The 25934-nt window shown below is 36.2% G+C and overlaps 3 protein-coding genes across 3 annotated transcripts; 2 read left to right on the top strand and 1 right to left on the bottom strand.

Annotated features, from left to right (window-relative positions):
- The first annotated feature begins 3563 nt into the window (after positions 1 to 3563).
- On the top strand, positions 3564 to 5402 carry LOC120202796 (putative disease resistance protein RGA3). The gene is made up of 2 exons (XM_039203166.1): positions 3564 to 3694; positions 4361 to 5402. Exons 1-2 carry the CDS (start codon positions 3564 to 3566, stop codon positions 5400 to 5402), a joined length of 1173 nt encoding a protein of 390 aa, XP_039059097.1.
- Positions 5403 to 6089: 687 nt separating this feature from the next.
- LOC120202984 (putative disease resistance protein RGA1) lies at positions 6090 to 7378 on the top strand. The gene is made up of 2 exons (XM_039203364.1): positions 6090 to 6919; positions 7348 to 7378. The coding sequence occupies exon 1, from the start codon at positions 6110 to 6112 to the stop codon at positions 6857 to 6859; it is 750 nt and encodes a 249-aa protein (XP_039059295.1). The 5' UTR covers positions 6090 to 6109; the 3' UTR covers positions 6860 to 6919; positions 7348 to 7378.
- A 4442-nt stretch (positions 7379 to 11820) lies between these two features.
- Positions 11821 to 13395, bottom strand: LOC120202985 (B-box zinc finger protein 22-like). Its single transcript, XM_039203365.1, has 2 exons — positions 13095 to 13395; positions 11821 to 12420 (listed from the first exon to the last, which is right to left on the bottom strand). The coding sequence occupies exons 1-2, from the start codon at positions 13269 to 13271 to the stop codon at positions 11956 to 11958; spliced, it is 642 nt and encodes a 213-aa protein (XP_039059296.1). The 5' UTR covers positions 13272 to 13395; the 3' UTR covers positions 11821 to 11955.
- Positions 13396 to 25934: the final 12539 nt, after the last annotated feature.

Here is a 25934-nt window from a genome sequence, read left to right as displayed (position 1 = left end):
AAATTATAAAAATATTAAAAAAATGAATTTATAATAAAATAATGTAATACAATACAAGTCATTTTGTCAATAAAATAATTTCATGTTAAAATTAAATAAATAAAAAGTGATTTTAAGATATTATATATTTAAAGAAAACTTTCAATCATTTGATATTGAACCGTTGTACCCTTGGTAGTCCTAGTGCTTATACTCTGGACCTCAAATAATAATAACAATTTCTTTACCACTTAAGTCATTGGAGTTTGTGCAATATTAAAAAATTAAATTTATTTTTATATTAATTAATTGAAATATTAATAAATTGTTATCTAAAAATGTGCGACTTCAAAAATTAATGGTAAAAACATTTATAATTACATTTACATAATCAGTCGAGTTAAATTATATTTTTATTCTTATTTTTTATATATATTATGAATCCTAACCTAATTTAAAAAATCTCCACATCGTCAGGCGTTTTACTCAAAAATCACCTGACAGACACCGTTTCAGAAAATTTTAACGATCTAGCAAAATTTGCAGAAAAGCGTGGATGATGATCATCATCCGCGCCTTATCCTGACATGGCGCCAACTCAGATAAAGATCGGACGATGATCTGCGCCTTTCTGGGATGGGTGCTAGATCTATAAAATTTTCTGAAAAAGTGACTGATAAGTAATTAATTTTTGTTAGAGTGATTTTTGTGTACAAATGCCACGAAATACTAAAGAGGTAACTGTGTTTTGTTTGTTGGAAAAAAGATAAAATTTAATAGTAAATCGTTTTCATTTTCTATCTTCTGAAAAATTAAATCATATGACCATAAAGAAAATCACGTGCCTTTCACACATTATTTTCTTCAAATATTTTTTTTTCTTTTTTTAATAAAATTTTTCATTAAATCTTGGAAATAAAATAATAAAATACATTTTTTTCCTTCAATAATAATAATAATAATAATGAAAAATAATGCCAATAAACTTTGTCTCGTCTCTTGAATTTGTCATTATTTAACCAACATTTTTGTGTTGAATACGTTTTTAAATTTAATTAAGCTTCAAAGTTATTCTTAGAATATATATATATATATATATATATATATATATATATATATATATATATATCGAGTACAAAATTATATTGAATCTATATTTTAAAATGTTTTTTTTTTTGAAAAATCAATGATGAAAAGCTCAATTATCTAGGTCAACGTCGGTCTTGTCTAGGGTAAACATCACTAGTTTATTGGTTAAATAATGACAAAATCAAGAAATAAGACAAAGTTTATTGGCACTATTTTTCATTATTATTATTAGGGTAAAGTATAGTAATGGTCACTGAACATTTTTGAAGCTTGCATTTAGGTCCCTAACTTTTAAAACTTGCAATACAGTCCCCTAACATTTATTCCGTTTGCAATATGGTCCCCCAACTTAAACCACCGTTAGAAATTAGGGTAAATTATATAAAAGGTTATTGAACTTTTCAGACACTTGAATTTAGGTCTCCCAACTTTTAAAACTTGCAAAACAGTCCTCAATTTCATTATAAACCCCAATTTCCAAAGTAATTCAATTTCATTCTAAAGCCTAAATTCCAAAATAATTCAATTAAATTCAATTATGTCAGATTTATTATTATTTAATTTCATCTTATTTCATGTGATACGTATTTTTTATATATAAATATAATAGTATAATTCTTATCTGTTGAAGAAATTTTTTAATTAAAAAAAGTAGTTAGGATATAGAAGATGTTGAAAATAATTCGAATTTTAAATTTATAAAATGTTATTTTGACGTATAAATAAAAGTGTAAACTACTAGGTTGACAACTTAACTATCTAGCCCTTTTTACTTTTGTCATCGATCTTTTAAATTTATCAATCATACAACATAATTATTTAACTGTTTCAACTAAGCCACTAGTCGCTACCAATTGATACAAATGATGAAGTGGCAGTTAAAAGGAATTGACATTATTATACATTCAGTATTTATTATTTATATAATCAATTTGGTCCTAAATTAAATAGAATTTAATAAATTAATCATTTAATTAGGATATGACATGTGTTAGCACATGACCATGACACGTGTCATTGGTGACACCTGTCACCACCTAATTATTTATATATGCTATCAATTTGGTCCTAAATTAAATAAAATTTAATAAATTAATCATTTAACCAGGATCTGACATGTGTTAACACATGATCATGATATATGTTATTGGTGACACATGTCACCACCTAATTAGAAGAAAATTAAGTTACAAAGAAGTAAAATTTGGGTCTTGGGCAAACTCACACCTGAGTCACGCAAATGAAAGATACAGGGTGGAGCCACTAAGCTAACACCATCGTTTGTGTTAAGAGATATACAATAATACATATACTAATAGTATGATCAATGCCAGAAAAAAAAGAATATAATGGAAAATGGAAATAATGAGATTTGAACTTCGGCAAAAAATTTGAAAGCAATAAATGATGGGGAAATATTATATTTTTTTACAATAAAAAATATTATATTTGATAAATTGTTTGATAGATTTAATATATTTTTTAAATATTAGTTGATACAATATTTTAAAAGAATAAATTTAAGATTTATATATTTTTAAACTAAATTTAATAATTATATTTTTCATATTTATAATTCATGATTATATATATAATCTTAAGTTGAGTATTTCTAATATAATTAATAATTTTAATTTCTTATTAAAAATAAAATATTCAAAAAATATAAATGATTCATAAATTAATATATGAATATATATTTTTTATTTATACATCTAAATATAAATATACATTATATAAATATATTTTTATTCGTATATTGAAATATTTTGATTAAAATATAAACATATTTTAAATACTAGTTTATACAAGAAAAATAAAATATATCAAAAATATAAATGATTCATACATTTAAATATAAATTGAATCATTTATATTTTCTATACATCTATATTTAATAAGAAAATAAAATTATTGGGGGGACTGTTTTGCAAGTTTTAAAAGTTGGAGACCTAAATTCAAGTGCCTGAAAAGTTTAATGACCGTTTATATAATTTACCCTAATTTTCTAACAGTGATTTAAGTTGGGGACCATATTGCAAACGGAATAAATGTTGGGGGACTGTATTGCAAGTTTTAAAAGTTGGGGGACCTAAATGCAAGCTTCAGAAATGTTCAGTGACCATTACTATACTTTACCCTTATTATTATTGAAGAAAAAAATGCATTTTATTATCTTATTTCTAGGATTTGATGAAAAATTTTATTAAAAAAAGAAAAAAATAATTATTTGAAGAAAATGATAAGTGTGAAAGACACGTGATTTTTTTTATGGTCATATGACTTAATTTTTCTGAAGATATGAAATGAAAATGATTGGATAATTAAATTTTATATTTTTTTTCCAAAAAAAAAACAAAACACAGCTACTTTAATATTTTGTGGCGTTATGAGGATAAAATTGACAACACTGAATTCTCAATTTTCTTCTCTATGAAAGAGGCATTGGAAGCAGGTTATTTGGTCAATCAGTTGCATCAATTTCCAAAGGACCGATGGCTTGGAATGTGGAACCGGCTCAAGAATGTTTCCATCATTTCCAGTTCCAGACAGTACTTCCCTCCAAAGAAGGAAGATGCCGGCAATATGTTACGAAGACAGCTAAAACACAATCTTCCAACTTGCTGTACACAGAAATAGTCAAGTAGAAGAAGGTTGAGAGTTCCAGATTGGTGGCAATCGAGGCGATGATAACACAACCTTGTTCTACACTGTACAGTGTACGTACATCACCATATTTTTCTCATTCATGACGACATCTGATGGCGAGTAACGAGCAAAGGTGCTTGGAAATCACAAGCCAACACATCATGGGGAAGCTTTATCCAGCTTGTGACTTACGATGCGTAGTTTCGAACTTTATTTTCTCTCTAAAGAGACAGTCAGTTAAGATTTAGTCTCGTTTAATATTGTTTTTCACCATTTGATTGTGCTGATGTGGATTTAAAGTTTAGGGTTTAGAGTTTTCCCGTGTGGATTATTATTATTATTATTATTATTATTATTATTATTATTATTATATAAAATAGAATTATAGATATAGATAGATATACGGGATGGTTTTTTTTTCCCAGGTTACAAGTATGCGACGGTTTAGAAACTGAAATTCTCAGTTAACTCTAAAATCAGGGAAGAAAATAAACTTTAGTTGAATACTCAAGATCACAACTCAAGCAACCCTACTTAATTTGCAGTAAGTTCTTCTGAGTCTGAATCCTCAACTCTTGAGACCCTTTTCTCAAAATTGATTTCCTTGCTTAACTAATCGCTTCTCTCTGTTTGTTTCTCTTAGGATGGCCGAAGAACTTGTTTCTGCAATCCTGGAGCTGGTACGTGCAATCAAAGCGGACGAAAGTGTACGCGACTTTGTAGATGTGACAGAGTTTCAGGGTGAGATGGACTCGCTTGTACTTCGTCTGGAAGCTATTCGGTCCAAGATGAATGCATTAAAGGATTGGCCATTGTCCGTTCAGCTGTCGAGGCTTGAGATTGACGGGTATGCACTTGATGATCTATTATACGATATAGAAGACATGTTTAGCGACTTTAACAATCAATTGATGCGAAGTAGATTACTGGTAGAAGCAGTTGAAACTAAGGTTAGTAAAGAAAAAACTGATCCTTCTGATCCGGACATTATAGATTTGGATAATGATCCTTTTGAATCATCCATTTCTAAGTTGGAAGTGGAGTTGATGGATTTGAGATCTAAGCTTTCTCCTGGACCAGAATCTATTTTGCTGGACCTGGAAGTGTCGAAGTTACTTGGTATAGACCAGGTAAAGAAAGATATAATGGATGTAATTTTGGGCGAAAGTAGTAAAGAGAGGAGCGACAAAATCAAAACCATCTCTATTGTTGGCATGGACGGAATGGGGAAATCATCTCTTGCTCAATGCATTTGTGAAGATGAGCAGGTCGTGGCAAGCTTCGACAACATAATTTTGGTGAACGTTTCAGACGATTTCGACTTAGGCAAAATTGGTAGAGCAATCATTCAAGCTCTTGAGGGCTTGAAACATGACTTCTTGTGCATCCTAACATTATTTCCATTGCAAGGTATTTTAGATAGAATTTATCGAAAGATTGTCGACAAGAAAACCCTTCTTGTTTTAGATGGCGTGGGGAGATATGATTATGATGACTGGGGAGTACTTAAATCTGTTTTTCAACATGGCATGCCAGAGAGTAGGATTGTAATTACTACTTGTGAACACAAATTTGCAGTAGAAACGAAATCATCTTATATATTTCATCTGAAAGAGTTGCCTGGAGAATTGTGTTGGATGATACTTCGTGAAGTTGCCTTCAATGGACTGAATGAAGATAGTTAAGAATGTGTAGAAGATATAGGATTGGAAATTGCGAAGAAATGCAAAGGATCACCATTTGCTGCAAAGGTTTTGGGAGGTATCTTGCAGCATAAAATTGAAAAAAGAGAGTGGAACAGTGTTCTGGAAACTATATATGGGAATCTCCTATGATACCCAAGTATATTTTTAAAATACTATGGCTATCTTATTGTGATCTACCTTGGTCAATAAGGCAATGCTTACTGTATTGTGTTATCTTTCCCAAAAACTTTGAAATGTCGAGAACTCTTTTAGTCCAACACTGGATGGCACACGGTTATCTAAACTCATCTGATGATTCAGAAATGGAGCTAAAAGGTGAAGCGTACTTTAAGTGCTTAGTAGCTCATTCATTTTTACAAGATTTTTGCAGGAATGGTGGTATCCATACATGGAAGATGCAGAATATCGTACACGACTTTCTTCGCTTTCTGTTCCAATCTGAACTAATGATGGAGATCCGATCTGTTGAACATATGATGTTGGACTTAACTTATGCTAGGACGTCTAAGGAGGTCAAATCTATAAAACGTGTGATTCCAGATCCAGCTCCAGCTCCAAAGCAGATGAAAACTCTTTCTGATTCTGGAACTTCAATTCTAGCTTCATCTTGTGATCCGCCATTGATTCTAGATTCATCTTGTCCTCCTCTGCCGTCATATTTTCCTATTATTAGCATTCGTCATTTGATGGTGATGATAGCACAGGGAGTTGGTTTCCCTGTGGACATTAGCGGTGCAGAGAAATTGCGGACTCTTGTTGCTGTTAGTCAAGGGTGTTTGATAACCAGTAGAGCATTATCTAACTTATGTAAACAATCCAAACATCTCAGGTTATTGGATTTGAGCTTGTCTAGCGGATGGCTTAATTGTTTTGGACCATGTGTACAAGGTAATGTACTTCGTAAATTTCCCGAGGAAATTTATGAATTAATAAATCTGAAGTTCCTTAGCTTAGCTGGCAGCAAAGAATTGAAGATACTACCAGAAACATTGTGCGACTTATATGATTTGCAATCTTTGGATCTAACTGGATGTAGTAGTCTTACGAAGTTACCAGACGGAATCGGGAAATTGATGAGATTGAGGTATCTTTATACCTGGTATTGCTGTAGTATAACTTTCTATCCAAAAGGGATTGGCTGCTTAACTTATCTGAGGGAATTAACCAATGTCATTGTTAGAGTTGATCAGAATGATGCAAAGGAATTCAGTCTCGGAGATTTTGAAGAGTTGAACCACCTTTGTGGAGATGTTCGTGTGAAACTGGTAGGAAATGCGATCGATGCAGATGAGGCTATCAGAGCCAACCTTTCGAACAAGAAGAGTCTCAGCAATGTTAGAATAAATTTGGATGGAGATATAAAGGAAGACGATGTAATCAAAGCATTAAAGCCGCCTTCGGAGTTGAAGATAGAGTTCATAGGCGGGTGGTTCTAGTTCAGAAAAGAAAGGATGGTACAAGGTAACAGGTAATATCTCGACATCATTCTCTCTTTTGTTGTTTCTTTACCATTTTAATCAACCCCTTTCTTTTTCCTGTGTTGGAGTTGCAGTTCAGTAATTTTCATTTGGAGAATGATGCAGTTGTTATTGTGAAACTCCCAACAGACAGAGGATCCACATTATCCAGTCTTGGGAACATGATTGATAAATTAGCCTTTTGTGTCGAAACTTTCAGTGTGTTTTCTTATGTTCTTCGTTCGGGCAATGAACCCTACTCATTACTTTGCACCTTTTACATTGTGGCTGGATAATACTTCTTATGATGCACTCTTTTTCCATTTTCTCTCAGCAGAAGTGGTACTCTAACGACACACCTTTTTATATAAAAAAAATTAGTAATCAGTACTGCTTAGAGAAGATGTTAGAGTAGGACATGTTTATGCTATCATCATCTAATGAGATGAGATGTTATAAAATCTCAGTGGCTGACGCATGCTCTAAATGAATCACTTCAACGAGCCAAGTAATCCTAATCTTATTATTTCTTAGTGTTGTTTTCATTCACTCTAGGTGTTGTCGTTGGTGTTTTTAGCTGCAAGGAAGATGTTTGGATTTTGATAATTCGCATTTGCTTCATTGCTTGTAGTGTTTTATATTTTCTTCTTTGTGCGTTTAGAAATTATAATTGTTGAATTCTAATAGTTTGCTTGTAGTCCGTCCTGTAAAAGATGACTTATTAGGTGATTTACTGTGTTCCCGATCCATCCTTAGAGATAATTATTTATGTTAATAAATAAAGGGTAAACTACTCGTCATGTTTCCAACTTTCAATTTATTTCTGTTTCGGTCAGTACTAGAAGTTAAGTCTAAAACATTCCCTTGTTGGTTTTTTTATTTCTAACAAAATAACAACGGTAATAGCAGCCCGCTATTCCGCTATATGGCCGCTATTCCGCTATATGGCCTCTATTCCGCTATATGGCCGCTATTTGAATCCATGCACAAAAAAGGTTTCAAACTGAATTTATCAAAAAAACCAAACCGAAAGTTTTAAAATTAAAATTAGGCGGGCCACGTACTGAGTACAGACATTAGAATACTTAGATAAATAAATATTTAAAATAAAATTGAGTCGATGAGAATATGACAAAATTAAAATACATTAGGTTTTGTTTTAATTTTCATCGACTTCTCTGCTGCTCTCTCAGTTGTGTGCATAGAAGAAGGTTCTAGGCAGTTAGGTTGTTACACCCAGAGCCGTTGCCTAGTATCATCTGTAAACTACATGATCTGTTATCATTGGATCTTCACGGGTGCAACGGTCTTAGAAAATTACCAGATGGCATAGGAGAGTTGATCAATTTGAGATTTCTTCGCACTACAAATTACTTCGGACTAAGATCCTATCCGAAGAGCATTGGGAGATTAACGTCTCTGAGGACATTAACGGACATTATTGCAATAGATGATTCTAATAATCCTACAAAGTTCTGCTTGGGAGATCTCAAAAATTTGAACAACCTTCGTGGAAGTCTTCGTCTGAGCTGATAGGAAATACAATAGATGTTCAAGAAGCCAAGACGCCCAAACTCCAAAACAAGACACATCTCCGGGAAATTAAGATCTATTTAGATGGGAGTGTAACCCCTAGACCCAACCTATGCGTTTCGACTAAGTCTGGCGGATTACACGAAATATTCTTAAAGACATTTTCCAAAAATGTTATTCAATAATTTAAATCATATTACAAAATGTCATTTATAAAAGTATAAAATAATTAACGATGAAAACCCAACTCGTAAATATAAAACTAAAAGTGACCAGGGTAAAATAAAACATGTAATAAATCCGGAGAACAATAAATCAAATATCAGTAGAAAAAGCAGTAAATATCATAAAAAAATAAGTACTTCAGAAATAAGACACATGTCACCATAATTAAAAGCACTTCAGAAGATAGAAACATTACAACAAAAATATTTGTACTAAATGTGCCAATCCTCCAAGTGTCTGATACGGAGTGCCTATCCGAGAGTATCTGAAAGGGGTAAAACAGTTTTGAAAAGTGAGCTAGAGGCTCAGTGTGTCCTAACAATGCAAAAATAAAACATATAGTTGTGCTTTTTAAAATCAGTACAGATCACAGACATTAAAATATCATAGGATTTTTTAATTTAAAAACTTTGAATCGTCCTCCAACCGAACGCCATATGCAGTTCCCCATAACTGCATAACCTAAGGGAGTACCTTGGGGCCTGAGAGCTTACCCAAGACAATTCTCGGGGCCACGGAGGCTTACCCAAGAAAAATCTCGGGCCGCAGAGCCTACCCAAGGGTTGCCTTAGGTCCATAAGGAATTATCAGTCGGTGCTGAACCAACCAAGGAATTACCAACAGCGACTGAACCTGCCAGAGTCTTCATACCAGATCCCAGAGTGCCCCGAATAAAACATTTTTCAGATAGTAACCAGTAGTAGCAGTGAATCAGAGTTTAGACAAATCATCAGTCCATTAAAATAGAAACCAGAAATCATAATTCAGGCAATCATGCTTTATATTTCCTTAAATCAGGAATGAGATTTCAAAACATGTAATTTATACAATGTCAAATCAGATCAAAATATTATATTTCAAATCGGAGAAAACATTCATGTGCACATGAGATTTCAAACAGATTTTTAAAACATTTATATTGCACACAAGGAACACACCTCGCAAAACGGGTCAGTCCGGAAGATCTATCGAGCACCAACTTCACTAGGCTCTTCGACTGAACGAGAACCTAAACCATATCATAACAGAGTCATATTCGGAATAATATCCTAAATATAATAACTAATAGGGTTACAAAACTATACAGGTATTCACGGCCTCTCGAGGACGAGAGGAACCGGGTCGAGCAGTGAAACGGTCAGGAGATCTCCGAATACCACTAACATACGATAACCATAATTAGTCTTTGACCCTTCGATTAAATTAACTGAATTAAAACACTTAAATAAATATGCATTTTTTCGGGTTTACGGGAAAATTCGGAGGCTTTCGGGTTTGAATTTGGTAAAACGGACTTCGGATTCGGACTCAGGACATCGAAAAACATAAAATATGACTTTTTGAAAAATTTGACTTTTTCGGGTCAAAGTCAATAGGTCGGGTCAAACAGTTCGGGTCGGGTTGGGTCAAAGTCAACGGGTCGGGTCATGTCAACGGTTCTGGTCGGGTTGGGTCAGCTGGACCGGTTTCCAAAAGAAACCAGAGTGGGGACAAGCCCCACGCGCAAGCGACGGTGCGTGGGGGCGCGTGAGACGGCGACAGGGTCGGGGGTAGACGACCGATTACTCCCGAGCACATCAAACAACTAAAACAACCCATATCAAGTCTTAAATCAACCTATAATCGTCAAAATCAAAAGAAAATGGCAAAGCTCTTACCCTCGCCGGCGATGAGAAAAACGGCGACGGTAGACGGTGGCTTCGGTCGGGTTTTGAACGCACGGCGATGAGGAATCGATATTTAGGGGCGGTGAGGCGAACTATTGAGCACGGTGGTCGGATTTTGTCAAAAATCGACGTGACGGGTTGATGATTTCTCCTTCGGCTATCAACGATCGGTGGTCGAAACAGTGGAATTGAGGGTCGGGTTTACGTCGTTGGAGGATGCCGGTTCGATTTTTGGCGACGGAGCACGATAACGACGACTAATTTGGTGATGAGGAGCGGTGGCTAAGGGTTCCCAAATTTAGGGGGAAATGAGGTTGAATCACGGGGAGGGAGGGGTTTTCTGGTTTAAGGTAAATAAAAACTCGAATATAAAACGAATAATATACATAACTGATTATTTTTAACATAAATAGGGTCTAGGTCGGCTGGTAGGGTCTAGGTTGACTATACCCTAGGTAATGGGTTCAAGCAGGCCAGCCCCTACTCTCTCCCTTTTTTATTTTAACAGACAGACAAAGATGGGTAAATTATGGGGTTGGTCCCTAAATTTTCAAAAATTTCAACTTTAGCACATATATTTTTAAAAATTTGCAGTTTAGTCTGAAAAAAAAACAATTAATTAATTTTAAAGAAATTTTTGGGGTGTGACAGGGAGAATAGATCGTGCTGATGCAACTACAGCACTGAATCCACATCATTCCACAAGCGTTATTTTTTTCAACCACAGCGAGTGGTGAAATGTTCACTCTGTGTTTTTGTGGCTGTATACATATAATAAGGGCAGAAATCTTCTTCCAGTACCAAGTGCTATTTCTCTCTGTGTTAGTAGTATAGGTACTTTTTTCCCCTTCAACTTCAAAGTATCTTCTTAATGTTCTGCCGAAAACATGCAATTCTAAAACAGTTGTAAGTTCAATGATTTTTTGCACGATAGTTGCTAAATTTTCAGTGTTTATATGGGACCGACGAAGGATATGGAACAAGAAGTAAAAACAAAATACAAAAATTTGCAGTACATCATCGATCAAGTTGCATAGTCCATTCCATAACTAAAGATCCAAAATGCTAACAACCATTGAAAGCACACACCGAACTGTACGAGTCAAGTCCGAACTAATTAACATTGGCATTGAAGAACATAGTAAAAAAATTGATTGTCTAACCAACAGAATAGAACTTAGATATTCATTGGTGCCATTCTACCAACTAAATTAACTTTGACAAGGTCCAATATAGCAGCTAATTAACGTAAACTAATCCAACCAACAATACTATTTCATGCAGCAAACCTAGATATCTAGCTCAAGTAGCAAGAAGGTTATCTAGCCAAGTCGAATCTCGAGCAATCATTATGAGCATGAGGTCCTAGATGTGATTTTACTTCCAAGTGACTGAAGCATCACTATATTTTCTTGGGTTTCAAGACATGCAAATCGCCACAAAAGCTTCATTCATGCATGCATGCTTTAACTGACTCATGCCCACAGGGAACTGCATGCGTGAGAGAGAGGAAGGTCGACCTAATGTGTGGATTATTTAATTACCATCCTAGTAAAAGTAACTTTTGTACAATGTAAGTAAACACATGATCCGCAGAAAGACATATAAGGTTAAGAACATGGATGGCCTCCATTCTACATAAGAAAAACATTAAATATAGAACCAAAACCGAGATGACAAGCCTACCTTAGATAACTCGTTATCCATGTAACGAAAGCTTTGATTAAGGTCAGTTAGCCCAAGTAAATCGTCCACTTGCCATGGTTGAATGATTCCAGCCGTAGAACCCCCACCATATGACATTTTTTCCGGCACACTGTTCTCAACTCCAACAGTTGATGGAAGAACCTTGTTGTATTCGCTTGTAAATGCCATAGGAGCCCAGCTTTTAGACGTAGAATTGGATTTGGTTCCCGAGGTTTTTTCATTACAAGGTGATTTAACATTGGAAGAAGATCCAACATGGTCAGTTGATGTTTCAAGACCAACCTTTACTCCAGTAAGCACAAATCTTTGGTGACTAGAGACATAAGGATTTGCTGTATGTATAGTAATATCACTTTTTCTGCAGAGTAGAGCTCGATCTTGCAAACAAAAGAAAAACCCAGATGCTTCCTGTCAAAACAGTGATTGATTTTGTCAACATTAATTGATTGTTAGATATGTCAAAAACTAATATAATTATATAACAACATAAACACCATCATAATACGAGAAATTCATGAACAGAACACTATAATTATAGATATAATACCCTTAAATACAGTCATAAAATGAGAAAAGTTCATGAACAGTACATAAATGCACGAAACAGATACAATTGTTATTTTTAAGGAAGAAAATAGAAATCAATCCTAAATTATAGTCCCAAAAGCAACAATCGAAAAATCGAATTTTAGAACTCAAAACGGCCTCGGAGTATTTTCTCCCTAGAGATTGCGGTTTCGAGCAACATCTGTATTGTGTGTGTCCATTGTTCATGGTTAATAAGGATCATGAACATTAACTACCTTGTAATCACCTCTTAGTATTAAAATACAAATTGAATTTTAGCTCGTTCTTAGAATTTCATGAAAGTAAAGATCTTCAAATTCAAACGACGATAGGCTTCCCCCAATTTATTTTCTCGCTTCTCTCAGTATAAACCATAATTTCCCTTGGTAATTAAGCTAAATCAAATAAAGAAAATCGAATTCAATCCAAACTCCACCTTACCTCTCAGATAAAACTCTGGCCTTTAAAACAACTATAAGCATAAAGGGAAAAACATCCAGGGGAAATTAAAGTACCTGGCAAAAGTCACATTTAGGCATGTGAGAAGAAGAGAGGGGAACACGATGATGTTTGCTGGCCAACTTGTTCGCGGCGTGGACTTTCTCGTGGCACTCCAAACACAGCGCCGCCTCGTCGGAGCAGCACAGCACCTTCGCCTCCGCCACCTGGCACACGTTGCACTGTATCCTCATATTTCTATTTTTCTCTTCGTCTAATAAATTCCAAAATTTTCCAGATATATATTTCTTATTTGAAGAAATGGAGGGGTCTATTTCTGGTTTAAGGAAGCAGGAAAGTGAAGCCAGCTGAATTTGATTCTCTTAATTATTATTATTATTATTATTATTATAAAATTCTAGATTTATTTGAAGCAATGATTTGAGAATTGCCCACGTGGTAGATTCCAGATTCTATCTTTGACTCGGAAGACCAGACCGCTCTCTGCCTCGTCGGTTCCGACCGGTAAACAATATTTACTGCTTCATTTTAACTATTTTTTTGTTTGGTAAACTATACGAAAGTCCCCTTTGTTTTTAGTTTGACGGATTTTGGTCACCAATTTTAAAATTAAGGCTACATGGTCCATAAAGTTATTGATCCATTAGATTTTAGTCTCTAACGTTACCGATCCATTTGATTTTAGTCACTCAACCGTTAACTCTCATTCGATTTTAATCCCTCAGGTCGGTTAATCAAACTATACATATCGGATTTTCTATAGGTTTATCATGAGAGAAATCCTCTCAATTTAATTTACTTCATTCACAAACGTCAGAATTTGAAATCCTAACTTTACTTAAAGGATCTAATACTTTATCTCATTAAACTAATCGGTTGTTAATTCCATTTTAACTCATTTTATTAATATAATGACGTGGATAAAAATAAATGATGTTATATTAATTTAAAATACAATATATTTTTGAAGTAGTGTCGAAATATTATTTGATTGGTAGTAATTTAGGCTAAGCTATTACTTTTAACCCAAAGGTGATGTGTGAAATCGTGTTTTTGACAAGATTTAAAGAAAGATACTTAGATTATGGTAATATCAAATTTTGCAGATAATTGGTTCTTACAATTTTAATGGATAATTTTTTTTTATAGTTTGCTAAGTTTGGATAAGGTTGTTTAAGTTAGACTATTGAATAATTTGAGGTGTTTTGAATATTATTATTCCTGTTGGATAAAGTTTTTTTTATAGGAAAAATGACTTTAATATGTTATGGGGTAGTGGAGCATGCATTTATTTGTCAAGGGAGTGGTTATTTCAATGCCTTAGATAAAGATAGTGGGGTGCACATGGGTTCAAAGTGGGATTGGCATGCGGCTTCACAAGGCACAGTCTACGAATTGCTGATTGTGCCTAGTGTTGGGCTTTCGATCAAAGCCATTGACGAGAGTATTGGGGTTTTGGTTTCCAATATAGATGCCGATCATTGGCAGCCTAAGCCATCTTCCAACGGTCTAAGGCTTTTGGATAGTCCGAGTTCAGAGTTGTTATCAACAGTGGCAGAGGGGTCTTTGTCCAAGTCTCCTGTAAGGAATATTTCTGTTCATTCTAGTGAAAAGGTGCTGACCAATAGGATGAATAGGAAGCAGCAGAAATTTGGCTCGCTATTGGATATTCATGTTGAAAATTCAATATTAGCCTAAATAAGTTCACACCTAAATTAATTTGATGTCATTGCTTACATCAATTTAGTATTGATGTCATTGCTTACATCAATTTAGTTAGGTGAAAATTAAGTATTTTTCTCATGTTTTAATTTCAATGTTTTAGATTATTTAGTGATTATTTTAATGAGTGGTTTAATTGTTTCTTGTAACCTATAAATACCCTACTTGTATTTGAGTTTTATCATCCAACAATCAAAGCTTAATTATAAGCATTTGAAAGCTTTCTTAAGAGTTCTTCCATTTTGCAATTTTGTGAGATTATTCTAAAGAGAGTTTCTTCTTCTTCTTGATCAATTAGAGTTTTTACTCTATTTTGATTCAACAATTGGTATCAGAGCCATGTTTTTAAGGTCTCTTGAAATTCTAAGTATGCTCTGTGGCTGCAGTTTTTAACTGATCTTCCACATCAGAAAAGATTTCTTGAGATTATTGTCGGGGTTATTACAAACCTTGTGGAGCTTCTTTGTGTTTAGAGTAATTTAGTACTCTTCACGTTTGTTACTCAAGCTTGTTGGGTATAGTCAAAGTCTTGCCGTTAAGATGGGTGATCTTCAAGTAGTTGGAGGAATCAAGAAGCTCAACAACAAAAACTACAACACGTGGGCAACATGTATGGAGTCATACTTACAAGGTCAAGACCTTTGGGAGGTTATCGGTGGTGGTGAAGTTACACAACCGGCGGCAGAAGATGCCAATGACATCTTGCGAAAGTGGAAAATTAAAACAGGCAAAATAATGTTTGCTTTAAAGACCACAATTGAAGAAGAAATGTTGGAGCACATCCGGGATGCTAAAACACCAAATGAAGCATGAGACACTTTTGTTACACACTTTTCGAAGAGGAACGATACAAAATTGCAACTTCTCGAGAATGAACTTCTATCAATGGCGCAACGCGAAATGGCAGTTGCCTAATACTTTCATAAGGTGAAGTCGATATGTCGCGAAATTTTAGAATTAGATCTGACAGCTGCTATTGGGGAAGTCAGGATAAAAGTAATAATTGTCCATGGTTTGAGACCCAAATATCGAGAGTTTGTTGTCGCCGTACAGGGATGGCTGACACAACCATCGCTTGTTGAGTTTGAAAATTTGCTTGCAGGTCAAGAAGCCATGGCCAAGCAAATGGGAGGAGTCTCGCTGAAGGGTGAAGAGGAAGCGCTCTACACCAGTAAAAGTAGAGGCACTTTTCAGCGGTATACTGGCAGTGGATCTAAAAAGGATGGTGACAAGGTGAAAAATTACAAAGGAAAGGGAGGCCTTCATTCAGGGGGAGCTTCCAAGAATTGCGATAATAGTAGAAAGTTCGATGGCAAGTGTTACAACTGCGGGAAGATGGGCCACATGGCAAAAGACTGTTGGACCAAGAAAAATCCTATTGAAAGTAATACTGATACTTCCAGTTCGAAGGAGAATAGTGAAGATGGTTGGGATGCTGAAGCGTTATTTGCTATGGAGGAAGAAGAATTAGTTTTCACAGTAACAACACCAGAAAATATTAACTATGAGAATGATTGGATCGTAGACTCAGGCTACTCAAATCACATGATGGGAGATATACAGAAGTTGTAAAACTTTTCTCAGTATAAGAGAAAAGGAGTTTCCACATGCAAAGGCAAAGAGGGTCATGGTGGGAAACGGGAATTGAGTCTGGTGGGCTTGAGAGCATCGTCGGTGTCCAAACATGGGGATGCCATGATGAGTTCGCAAAAAATGCTTGAGGCGGTGAAAACACACTAGGAGGAGCTAGATCTCGAGGTAAAGAGGCTCGATGATGGAGCCAAAGGCATGTTTGAGCGAGACAGTACGTTCACTCATGAAGACAAGGAGAGTCTTGATGGGGAACAAGAAGAGGAACTGACAGTCTACGAGACATTGGCTTATTTGATGGAAGGTTTTGCTTTCTATGCAGAGAGGCTTATCAAGTTGGAACAGGTCTCAACTTTGTGGGAAAAGAGGGTCGGGAGACTTGAAAAAGCCGAGAATGAGGCCAAGGAGACCCAAGGTGTTGTGGAGTCCCGCCTTGATATATTGGAGTCCTTGGAGGACAGATTCAAGGACGAGACGCAACGAGTTCTTAACGAGTTAGAGACTGTTCGAGGGAGTAATGCCTAGGAAGCTGAGGTAGTGGCTATGAGAAACGAAATGGATGAGCTCAAGAGGGAGCTGCTCATATGCAAGGGAGCAATGAGTGAATAGGGTGCGCTCAAGACCTTCTTTGAAGGACTTAGACTAGGGGTGATGCTCGGGGGAGAGCAAGGTAATACCCAGAGACTTTCGGAGGCTATAGCTGTAGCCGAAAAGTTGTCTGAGCTTGCAGGTGACAAGCCAAGTAGCGATGTGTCGTCCAAGCCCATGCCCCGAGATAGTGGCAATATTAGGAGAGACCGGGAAAAGGTACAGCGGGGAATTGGTAGAGGAAGCTCTTCCAATGGCCAAGGTAAGCCATCGACTGTTCGTAGCCAAGGAAAGCCATCGGGAAAGAATGGCAAGGGTAAGTCCGGTTCGAAGAAGAAGGCAAGCAAGGAAAAGCTAAAGTGTTACTTCTGTGATGGTCCTCATTTGATTAGAGGATGTCCCGAGAAGCGTCACCTTATAACCATCTTGAAGAGGATTGGAAAAGGAGAAGTAGCGGGAATTGGTGCGGCTGCAAGTGTTAAAGCTGCCAAGCCAGGGAAAATACTTGGTCCAATTGAGGGTGTTAATGCAATCAAGCAAGGAACGAGACGAAGTAAGGCTTTTGATTTTGAGGCAGTCAAACCCAAAGAAAAGTTTGAACATTTCCGTCGTCAGTTTGGCATGATTCAAAGAATGAAGGCTAACATTGAGGGGGAGTGTTGAAAATTCAATATTAGCCTAAATAAGTTCACACCTAAATTAATTTGATGTCATTGCTTACATCAATTTAGTATTGATGTCATTGCTTACATTAATTTAGTTAGGTGAAAATTAAGTATTTTTCTCATGTTTTAATTTCATTGGTTTAGATTATTTAGTGATTATTTTAATGAGTGGTTTAGATTGTTTCTTGTAACCTATAAATACCCTACTTGTATTTGAGTTTTATCATCCAACAATCAAAGCTTAATTATAAGCATTTGAAAGCTTTCTTAAGAGTTCTTCCCTTTTGCAATTTTGTGAGATTATTCTAAAGAGAGTTTTTTTCTTCTTCTTGATCAATTAGAGTTTTTACTCTATTTTGATTCAATAATTCAGGACAAAGTTCTGTCGAAAGCTGAGAAATTAAAAAGAAATCGTACGCTGAAGAGATTCCACTTGCTCAAATCTGATCTAAATTCCTCTTAATTATCTGGTACATTTCTATCAGATTCGGATTTGAAGAAAAGGTGGCTTACTTTTGTTGATAAGGAGTATCAGTGCCTTTAAGTTTGGTGCGTGATTGTCGGGGATTGCGTGAAGTTTAAGGTTGCGTTCTAGGAGATTTTTCACTGAATTTAAGATCAATGGCTCCTAAAGGATTGTTTATGTTATAATGCGTGCTGGTTTGAAGATCGAGGAGGTCATGGTGTTATGCAGTGATCAACAGTTTTGGTGATTCTATTTCCAGCTTCTGTTTTCGGATTGTCCCCTGTGTTACTGTGTTCACCTGAATTTTGTTTTTTGATGTCCTTTTAGTTTCTAATTCTTCCTGCTATTTGGTATGTATGGGTGATTGTGTGAGTTTCGTTGTGGTTTGGGGTATGTAATTTTTGTTGCACTGTGGCATCATTGTATTGTTCTCTTCTACCTCTTGGTTCACTCTTTTTCCTCCAGCTAGGATTAGGGAGGTTTTTTAATGAGGTCCTTGAGGTGGTGTACTTTGCATTTGTTCTTAATACAAAGTACCCTCTTTCAAAAAAATAATTGTAATGAAAATTAATTAAAAAATTAATGATTGTATTGCGAGTTTTATAAGTTCAATGATCAAAATACAAACACCCAAAAGTTTGATGACCATTGATGTAATTTAAACTAATATTTACTAAATAAGTTTTGATATTTTCATTATTCATTTTTAACGTCAAAGGATTGGATGTAAGTATAATTCTATCTAATTAATTAAATTAAATTAAATTATCATTTTAAGCATGTATTTGTATAAACTGATTAATTACATGTTCATGGTTGGTAATTTATCCAAATGGATAGACCTCTAAATGGGGCGTATTTAGGACTAGCTTTACCTAGGCCATAGACCCCATATCAAAAAAATAAAATTATATGTGAGTTTTGTTGAAAAATTATATTGATTTTTTTCTCGATTCACCCCCACACACACATATATATATATAATTGTTATTAAATTAAAAATTAAAAATTATATACACGTTATGTTAGATACATCTTTTATTATATTTATACTGACTTAACCGATAAGTTTTTTCTAGAATCGTATATGTCTTTGAATGACTTGTGCTATAATTGTAACACTCAACCACTAAAATAAATTGTATTTAATTTATGTTTGACTAAAATTATATTTAGATTAAATTATATACAGTACAAAATTATATTTGAGTTTTGATTGTAACACTTAATCATGAATTTATCACATGTATGTCTTTTATGTCACATTTATGATATTAAACATGGATATATACTTTGTTTTTTTTTATGTAAACGCCAAAGACCTTGACTTAAAACAACCAACACCTAGGGGATTGGGAAAGGACACTTTTAATGGTGATGGCATCGCACTTGAAATCATGCAGACATTGGGACCATGTTATTTAAAAAAGAGAGGCTTGCGATTCCAAGCTGCTGCTTAATCAATGTATTAGCAAGTTGCAACGACCTTGACTAACGCAATTAATCATTTATACGACCATTTCCAAAACAATTTAATGCGAAGTCTCAATTCTATGCTATAAGTTGTGCCTTTACCAAAGAATACCATTCTAACTCGGCTGTTTCTCTGTTCATGATTTGCATTATTCTCACACCCAACCTTATGGCAAAAACTCCCTTCCTCGCTCCTCTTATGTTTCTGTTGCTATTTGCGATCTTTAGGGCTACTTTGTCTGCCAACATCATGTTAAAAGTTTCAAAGTTTGGCAACCAACTTTGGAAAATGTTTTTTTCAAAGTTTGGTAAATGTTTCTTTGAAAAATGTTTTTTAAAGTTTGGTAAAATTTTGGTAGATGTTTGTTGAAAATAGGAATGGGTAAATTCACTTTAGTCATTGCACTTTAGGGTATTTTCAATGATTAGTCCCTAAGTTTCTACTATAAATACCCTTACCCATTTAGCTTCAAAATCATCCCAAAACATTTCTTTCTTCCTATACTAGAGAGCTTTCTTGTGAGTAGTGAGTGTTTTGTAAACACCTGTAAATTTTCTCTCTTAGTAAAAGATCTGCAGCAGCCCGGAGACGTAAGCACAATTGGCTGAACTCCGTTATCAATTTTCGGGTATTATTTTTCCACTTTTATTTCGCATTCTCACTAATCTGGTTATAGGGAAATTACTTGTACTCGGTTTATTTTCCTAACAACTGGTATCAGAGCTTTTGGTTGTGAATTTTGTCAATTTTTCTGCGAGGTTACTATTCATTACTATTCACGTGAATAGTGAATTCGTGAATAGTGAAATTTCGGTCGGCGATACGAGTTTGTCGACGGTGGTGTTCTAATACACGGTGGTTCGCAAGAATTGTCAGAAACGATCCAAAAGAAGCCAGATTCGAGTGGAAGCGATGGCTGCAGACGAAGGGAAGGTGAAAATTGAAAAGTTCGATGGTGCGGACTTTGGCTTTTGGAAGATGCAGATTGAAGATTTTCTGTACCAGAAAAATCTTTATCAACCTCTCTCAGGAAAGCAACCAGAGGGCATGAAGAATGAAGACTGGGCTCTTCTCGACCGACAAGCCCTCGGAGTCATCCGACTGACGTTGTCCCGAAATGTTGCTTTCAACATAGCAAAGGAAAAGACCACGGCGGGTCTTATGGCGGCTCTCTCCAGTATGTATGAGAAGCCATCGGCCTCAAACAAAGTTCATTTGATGAGGCGATTATTCAATTTGCGGATGACGGAAGGGGCATCGGTGGCACAACACCTAATGAACTCAACACAATCACAACCCAGTTGAGTTCAGTGGAAATTGAGTTCGATGATGAAGTTCGAGCTTTAATTCTCTTATCATCTCTACCAGACAGTTGGAATGCTACTGTTACAGCAGTCAGCAGTTCGTCGGGAAACAGCAAATTAAAATTCGACGATGTTCGGGATCTGGTACTGAGTGAAGAAATTCGACGGAGAGAATCGGGTGAAGCATCAACCTCATCAGCCTTGCACACAGAGTCTAGAGGAAGAACTTCAGAAAGATATTCAAATCGTGGCAGATCAAAATCCAGACGGGAAAAATCTAGAACGGGAAAGAAAGATTTTACCTGTTATAATTGTGGCAAGAAAGGTCACTTTAAAAGAGATTGCCGAGCACTGAAGAAAGATACCGGTGCACAGGAATCTGCCAACGTGACAGAGGAGACAGGTGATGCCATGATTCTAAGCGTCAACAGTCCGATTGAATCATGGATCTTGGATTCAGGGGCATCTTTCCACTCCACCCCATGCCAAGAAATCATGGAGAATTATGTCAGTGGTGATTTTGGGAAGGTTCATCTTGCTGATGATGAAACCTTAAAGATCGTCGGAAAAGGAGACATCCGACTAAAGTTGCCAAACCAGACCACCTGGAAGCTGACAGTAGTGAGACATATTCCTGGCCTCAAAAGAAATCTGATTTCTGTTGGACAGCTTGATGGAGAAGGATATAGCACAACCTTTTCAGGCTGTGAATGGAAGATTACCAAAGGAGCACTCGTCATTGCTCGTGGTAAGAAGACTGGTACTCTCTATGTAACCTCAAATTTAGAGAATATCATTGCAGTAGCAGATGCTGATGGAAAATCAAACATATGGCACCAAAGGCTTGGCCATATGAGCGAGAAAGGGATGAAGACACTTTTGTCAAAAGGGAAGCTGCCGGATCTAAAGAATGTAGATGTCGGACTATGCGAGGATTGCATCTTTGGCAAATAAAAGAAAGTCAGTTTTGCAAAGATTGGCAAGACACCCAAGACAGAAAGGTTAGAATTGGTTCATACTGATGTATGGGGACCATCCCCAGTTCCATCTCTTGCAGGCTCACTATATTATGTCACCTTCATCGATGATTCAACAAGGAAGGTGTGGGTTTATTTTCTGAAGAAGAAATCAGAAGTCTTCGATATCTTCAGAAAATGGAAGGCCATGGTGGAAAATGAGACTGGTTTGAAAGTCAAGCGGTTGAGGTCTGACAATGGAGGAGAGTACAGAGACAGTAGATTCAGAGATTTCTGCGCAAACAATGGGATCAAGATGGAGACAACAGTTCCCAAGACACCGCAACATAATGGTGTAGCAGAGCGCATGAACAGAACTCTGAATGAACGTGCCAGAAGTATGAGGATACATGCCGGCTTGCCCAAATTTCTATGGGCTGAAGCAATCAACACTGCAGCTTACTTGATCAACCGTGGGCCCTCAGTTCCTTTGGATGGCAGAATACCAGAGGAAGTTTGGAGCAAGAAAGAAATAAACCTTTCACACTTAAGAGTGTTTGGTTGTATTTCTTATGTACACATAGACTCTGCTGAAAGAAGTAAGCTTGATGCTAAGTCCAACAAATGTGCTTTTGTTGGTTATGGCGGTGATGAGTTCGGTTACCGGTTTTGGGACTATGAAAATCGGAAGATCATCAGAAGCAGAGACGTCATTTTCAATGAAAATGTGATGTACAAAGATAGGTCAACCGCAGAATCAAGTAATACCGAAGCTGAAACAAAGGAATTTGCTGAGTTCGAGGAGATTTCTGGAAATGATGTTCAGATCAATCCTGAAGCAGTTCAAGAAGAACCAGGCACACCAGAACTGAGACGCTCCTCCAGAATTCCTAAACCAACCCAACGGTATTCTCCTTCTTTACACTACTTGTTGCTGACTGACAATGGTGAACCAGAGTGCTATGATGAAGCAATGCAAGTGGAGGATTCAGTCAAGTGGGAGTTTTCCATGAAAGATGAGATGGACTCGCTTATGTCAAATCAGACATGGGAATTAGCTGAATTACCACCAGGCAAGAAAGCGCTCCACAACAAGTGGATTTACAGGATCAAAGAAGAGCACGATGGGAGCAAACGCTACAAAGCAAGATTGGTTGTCAAAGGCTTTCAGCAAAAAGAAGGTATTGACTACAATGAAATTTTCTCTCCAGTCGTAAAATTGTCTACAATCAGACTGGTGTTGAAAATTGTAGCTGCAGAGAATTTACATCTTGAGCAGTTAGATGTAAAGACAGCTTTCCTTCATGGTGATTTGGAGGAAGAAATCTTTATGAGGCAGCCAGAAGGCTTCATAGAGGCAGACAAGAAAAACCTGGTATGCAGGTTGAAGAAGAGCTTGTATGGTTTAAAACAGCTCCTAGACAGTGGTACAAGAAGTTCGATAGTTTCATGAGTAGCAGTGGTTTTATCAGATGCCAAGCAGATCATTGTTGCTACATCAAGAGGTTCGACAACAGCTTCATTATTTTATTATTGTACGTTGATGACATGCTCGTTGCAGGCTCAGACATGCAAGAGATTATACACTTGAAGCAAAAATTGTCGAAGCAGTTTGCTATGAAGGATCTGGGCGCTGCAAAGCAGATTCTTGGGATGAGGATCAAGAGAGACACAAAGTCGGGGACTTTGATGTTATCACAGGCTGAGTACATCAACAAAGTACTCTCCAGGTTCAACATGCAAGATGCTAAACCAGTAAGTACACCTTTAGGTGTTCATTTCAGACTCTCCAAAGACCAATCACCAAAGACGGAGGAAGAACGTGCACATATGGTGAAGGTGCCGTATGCCTCAGCAATTGGAAGTCTGATGTATGCCATGGTTTGTACCAGACCAGATTGCTCATGCAGTGGGAGCTGTTAGCAGGTACATGAATAATCCGGGCAAGGTACACTGGGAAGCAGTCAAATGGATCCTCAGATATCTTCGGGGTACCACAAACAAAGCATTTTGTTTCAAAGGTGGAGATATGATACTGACAGGCTATGTAGATGCTGACTTAGCCGGAAATGTCGACATCAGAAGGAGCACTACAGGGTATGTCTATACTCTAGGAGGAACTGCAGTGAGTTGGGTTTCTCAACTACAGAAGATAGTTGCTCTCTCCACAACTGAAGCAGAATATGTCGCTGTTACGGAAGCCAGCAAGGAGATGGTTTGGCTCCAAAGTTTCTTGGAAGAGTTAGGCAAGAAACAAGAAAACAATATCTTGTATTGCGACAGTCAAAGTGCTATCCATCTAGCAAAGAATCCGTCTTTTCATTCCAGGACAAAGCACATACAATTGAGATATCATTTTATCCGGTCTCTTCTGGAAGATGGGATTTTGAAACTTGAAAAGATTAGTGGAGCTCAAAATCCGGCAGACATGTTGACAAAGACGGTGACTACGGATAAACTGAAGTTGTGTTCAACTTCAGTTGGCATGCTAGAATAACAAGACCAGACATGCTGCTGCATTGATCGAGGTGTGAAGACATATTAAAATCAGTCTTCAAGTGGGAGATTGTTAAAAGTTTCAAAGTTTGGCAACCAACTTTGGAAAATGTTTTTTTCAAAGTTTGGTAAATGTTTCTTTGAAAAATGTTTTTCAAAGTTTGGTAAAATTTTGGTAGATGTTTGTTGAAAATAGGAATGGGTAAATTCACTTTAGTCATTGCACTTTAGGGTATTTTCAATGATTAGTCCCTAAGTTTCTACTATAAATACCCTTACCCATTTAGCTTCAAAATCATCCCAAAACATTTCTTTCTTCCTATACTAGAGAGCTTTCTTGTGAGTAGTGAGTGTTTTGTAAACACCTGTAAATTTTCTCTCTTAGTAAAAGATCTGCAGCAGCCCGGAGACGTAAGCACAATTGGCTGAACTCCGTTATCAATTTTCGGGTATTATTTTTCCACTTTTATTTCGCATTCTCACTAATCTGGTTATAGGGAAATTACTTGTACTCGGTTTATTTTCCTAACACATCACCACTGATGAATCCGCCCTTTTAGCCTTAAAATCCTATATAACTCATGATCCACACAATCTCTTAGCAACCAATTGGTCCGCTTCTATCTCTGTTTGTACTTGGATTGGTGTCACATGTGGGTCCAAACACCATAGAATCACTGCTCTGGATTTGTCAAATATGGATCTCACAGGCACCATCCCATCTCACTTGGGAAATTTATCTTTCCTTTCCTCGCTCGACGTTCGTCACAATAGTTTTCATGGTGCTTTACCAATTGAGTTAAGCAATTTGCGTCGGCTGAAGTATTTGAACTTTGGTAACAACAACTTCGATGGAGAAATCCCATCATGGTTTGGTTACTTTCATGAACTTCAAGACTTGTGGTTGTACGATAACAACTTCACTGGAGTTATCCCATCCACCATAGGCAATTTGTCCAAACTAGAAACGTTGAGCTTGTATGAAAACAGTCTCAAAGGTCAGATTCCTATGACTTGAACTATACACTCATTAGTAAAAAAAAAAAGTTGATTTTACAGCTATCAATCTCATTGCAGGTCATCTACCATCAGGAATATTTGACAGTATTTCTGAATTACAAGTACTCGACTTAGAAGGAAATCAAATTTCAGGTAGAATTCCAAATAATGTATTCAATTGTAAAGAATTGACGATGTTATCATTGTATAGCAACTCTTTTGAGGGAAGTATTCCTATACAAATTGGAAATTTGACTAAGCTCGAATTCTTGTATCTCAGTTACAACAATCTCAAAGGTAAACAATCACTTATTTTACTTTCAGATGCTTTTTATTATTTTTCAACATTTTCCAACAAATTGGTTCTAAATGATATGTAGGGCAGGTCCTATTCCTTCCTCGATCTTCAACATTTCCTCTTTGCAACATATTGCATTAGGACAACAAAACAAATTCTCTATTTCTCTCTCCTCCAATATGTTTGATTACCTTCCTCGATTAATTTATCTTGATTTGGGTGGATGTCAACTTTCTGGAAAAATTCCAATGAGCTTATTCAAATGCAAAGAGTTAGAATATATATATTTGGGTCATAATCATTTTGGAGGGGACTGTGCCATTAGAAATTTCAAATTT

This window comes from Hibiscus syriacus, unplaced genomic scaffold (genome assembly GCF_006381635.1).
Source record: "Hibiscus syriacus cultivar Baekdansim isolate YM2019G1 unplaced genomic scaffold, ASM638163v2 tig00009009_pilon, whole genome shotgun sequence".
Lineage (NCBI taxonomy): Eukaryota > Viridiplantae > Streptophyta > Magnoliopsida > Malvales > Malvaceae > Hibiscus > Hibiscus syriacus.
The sequence above is the reverse complement of the archived record's forward strand: the minus strand, read 5'-3'. Positions and strand labels throughout refer to the sequence as shown.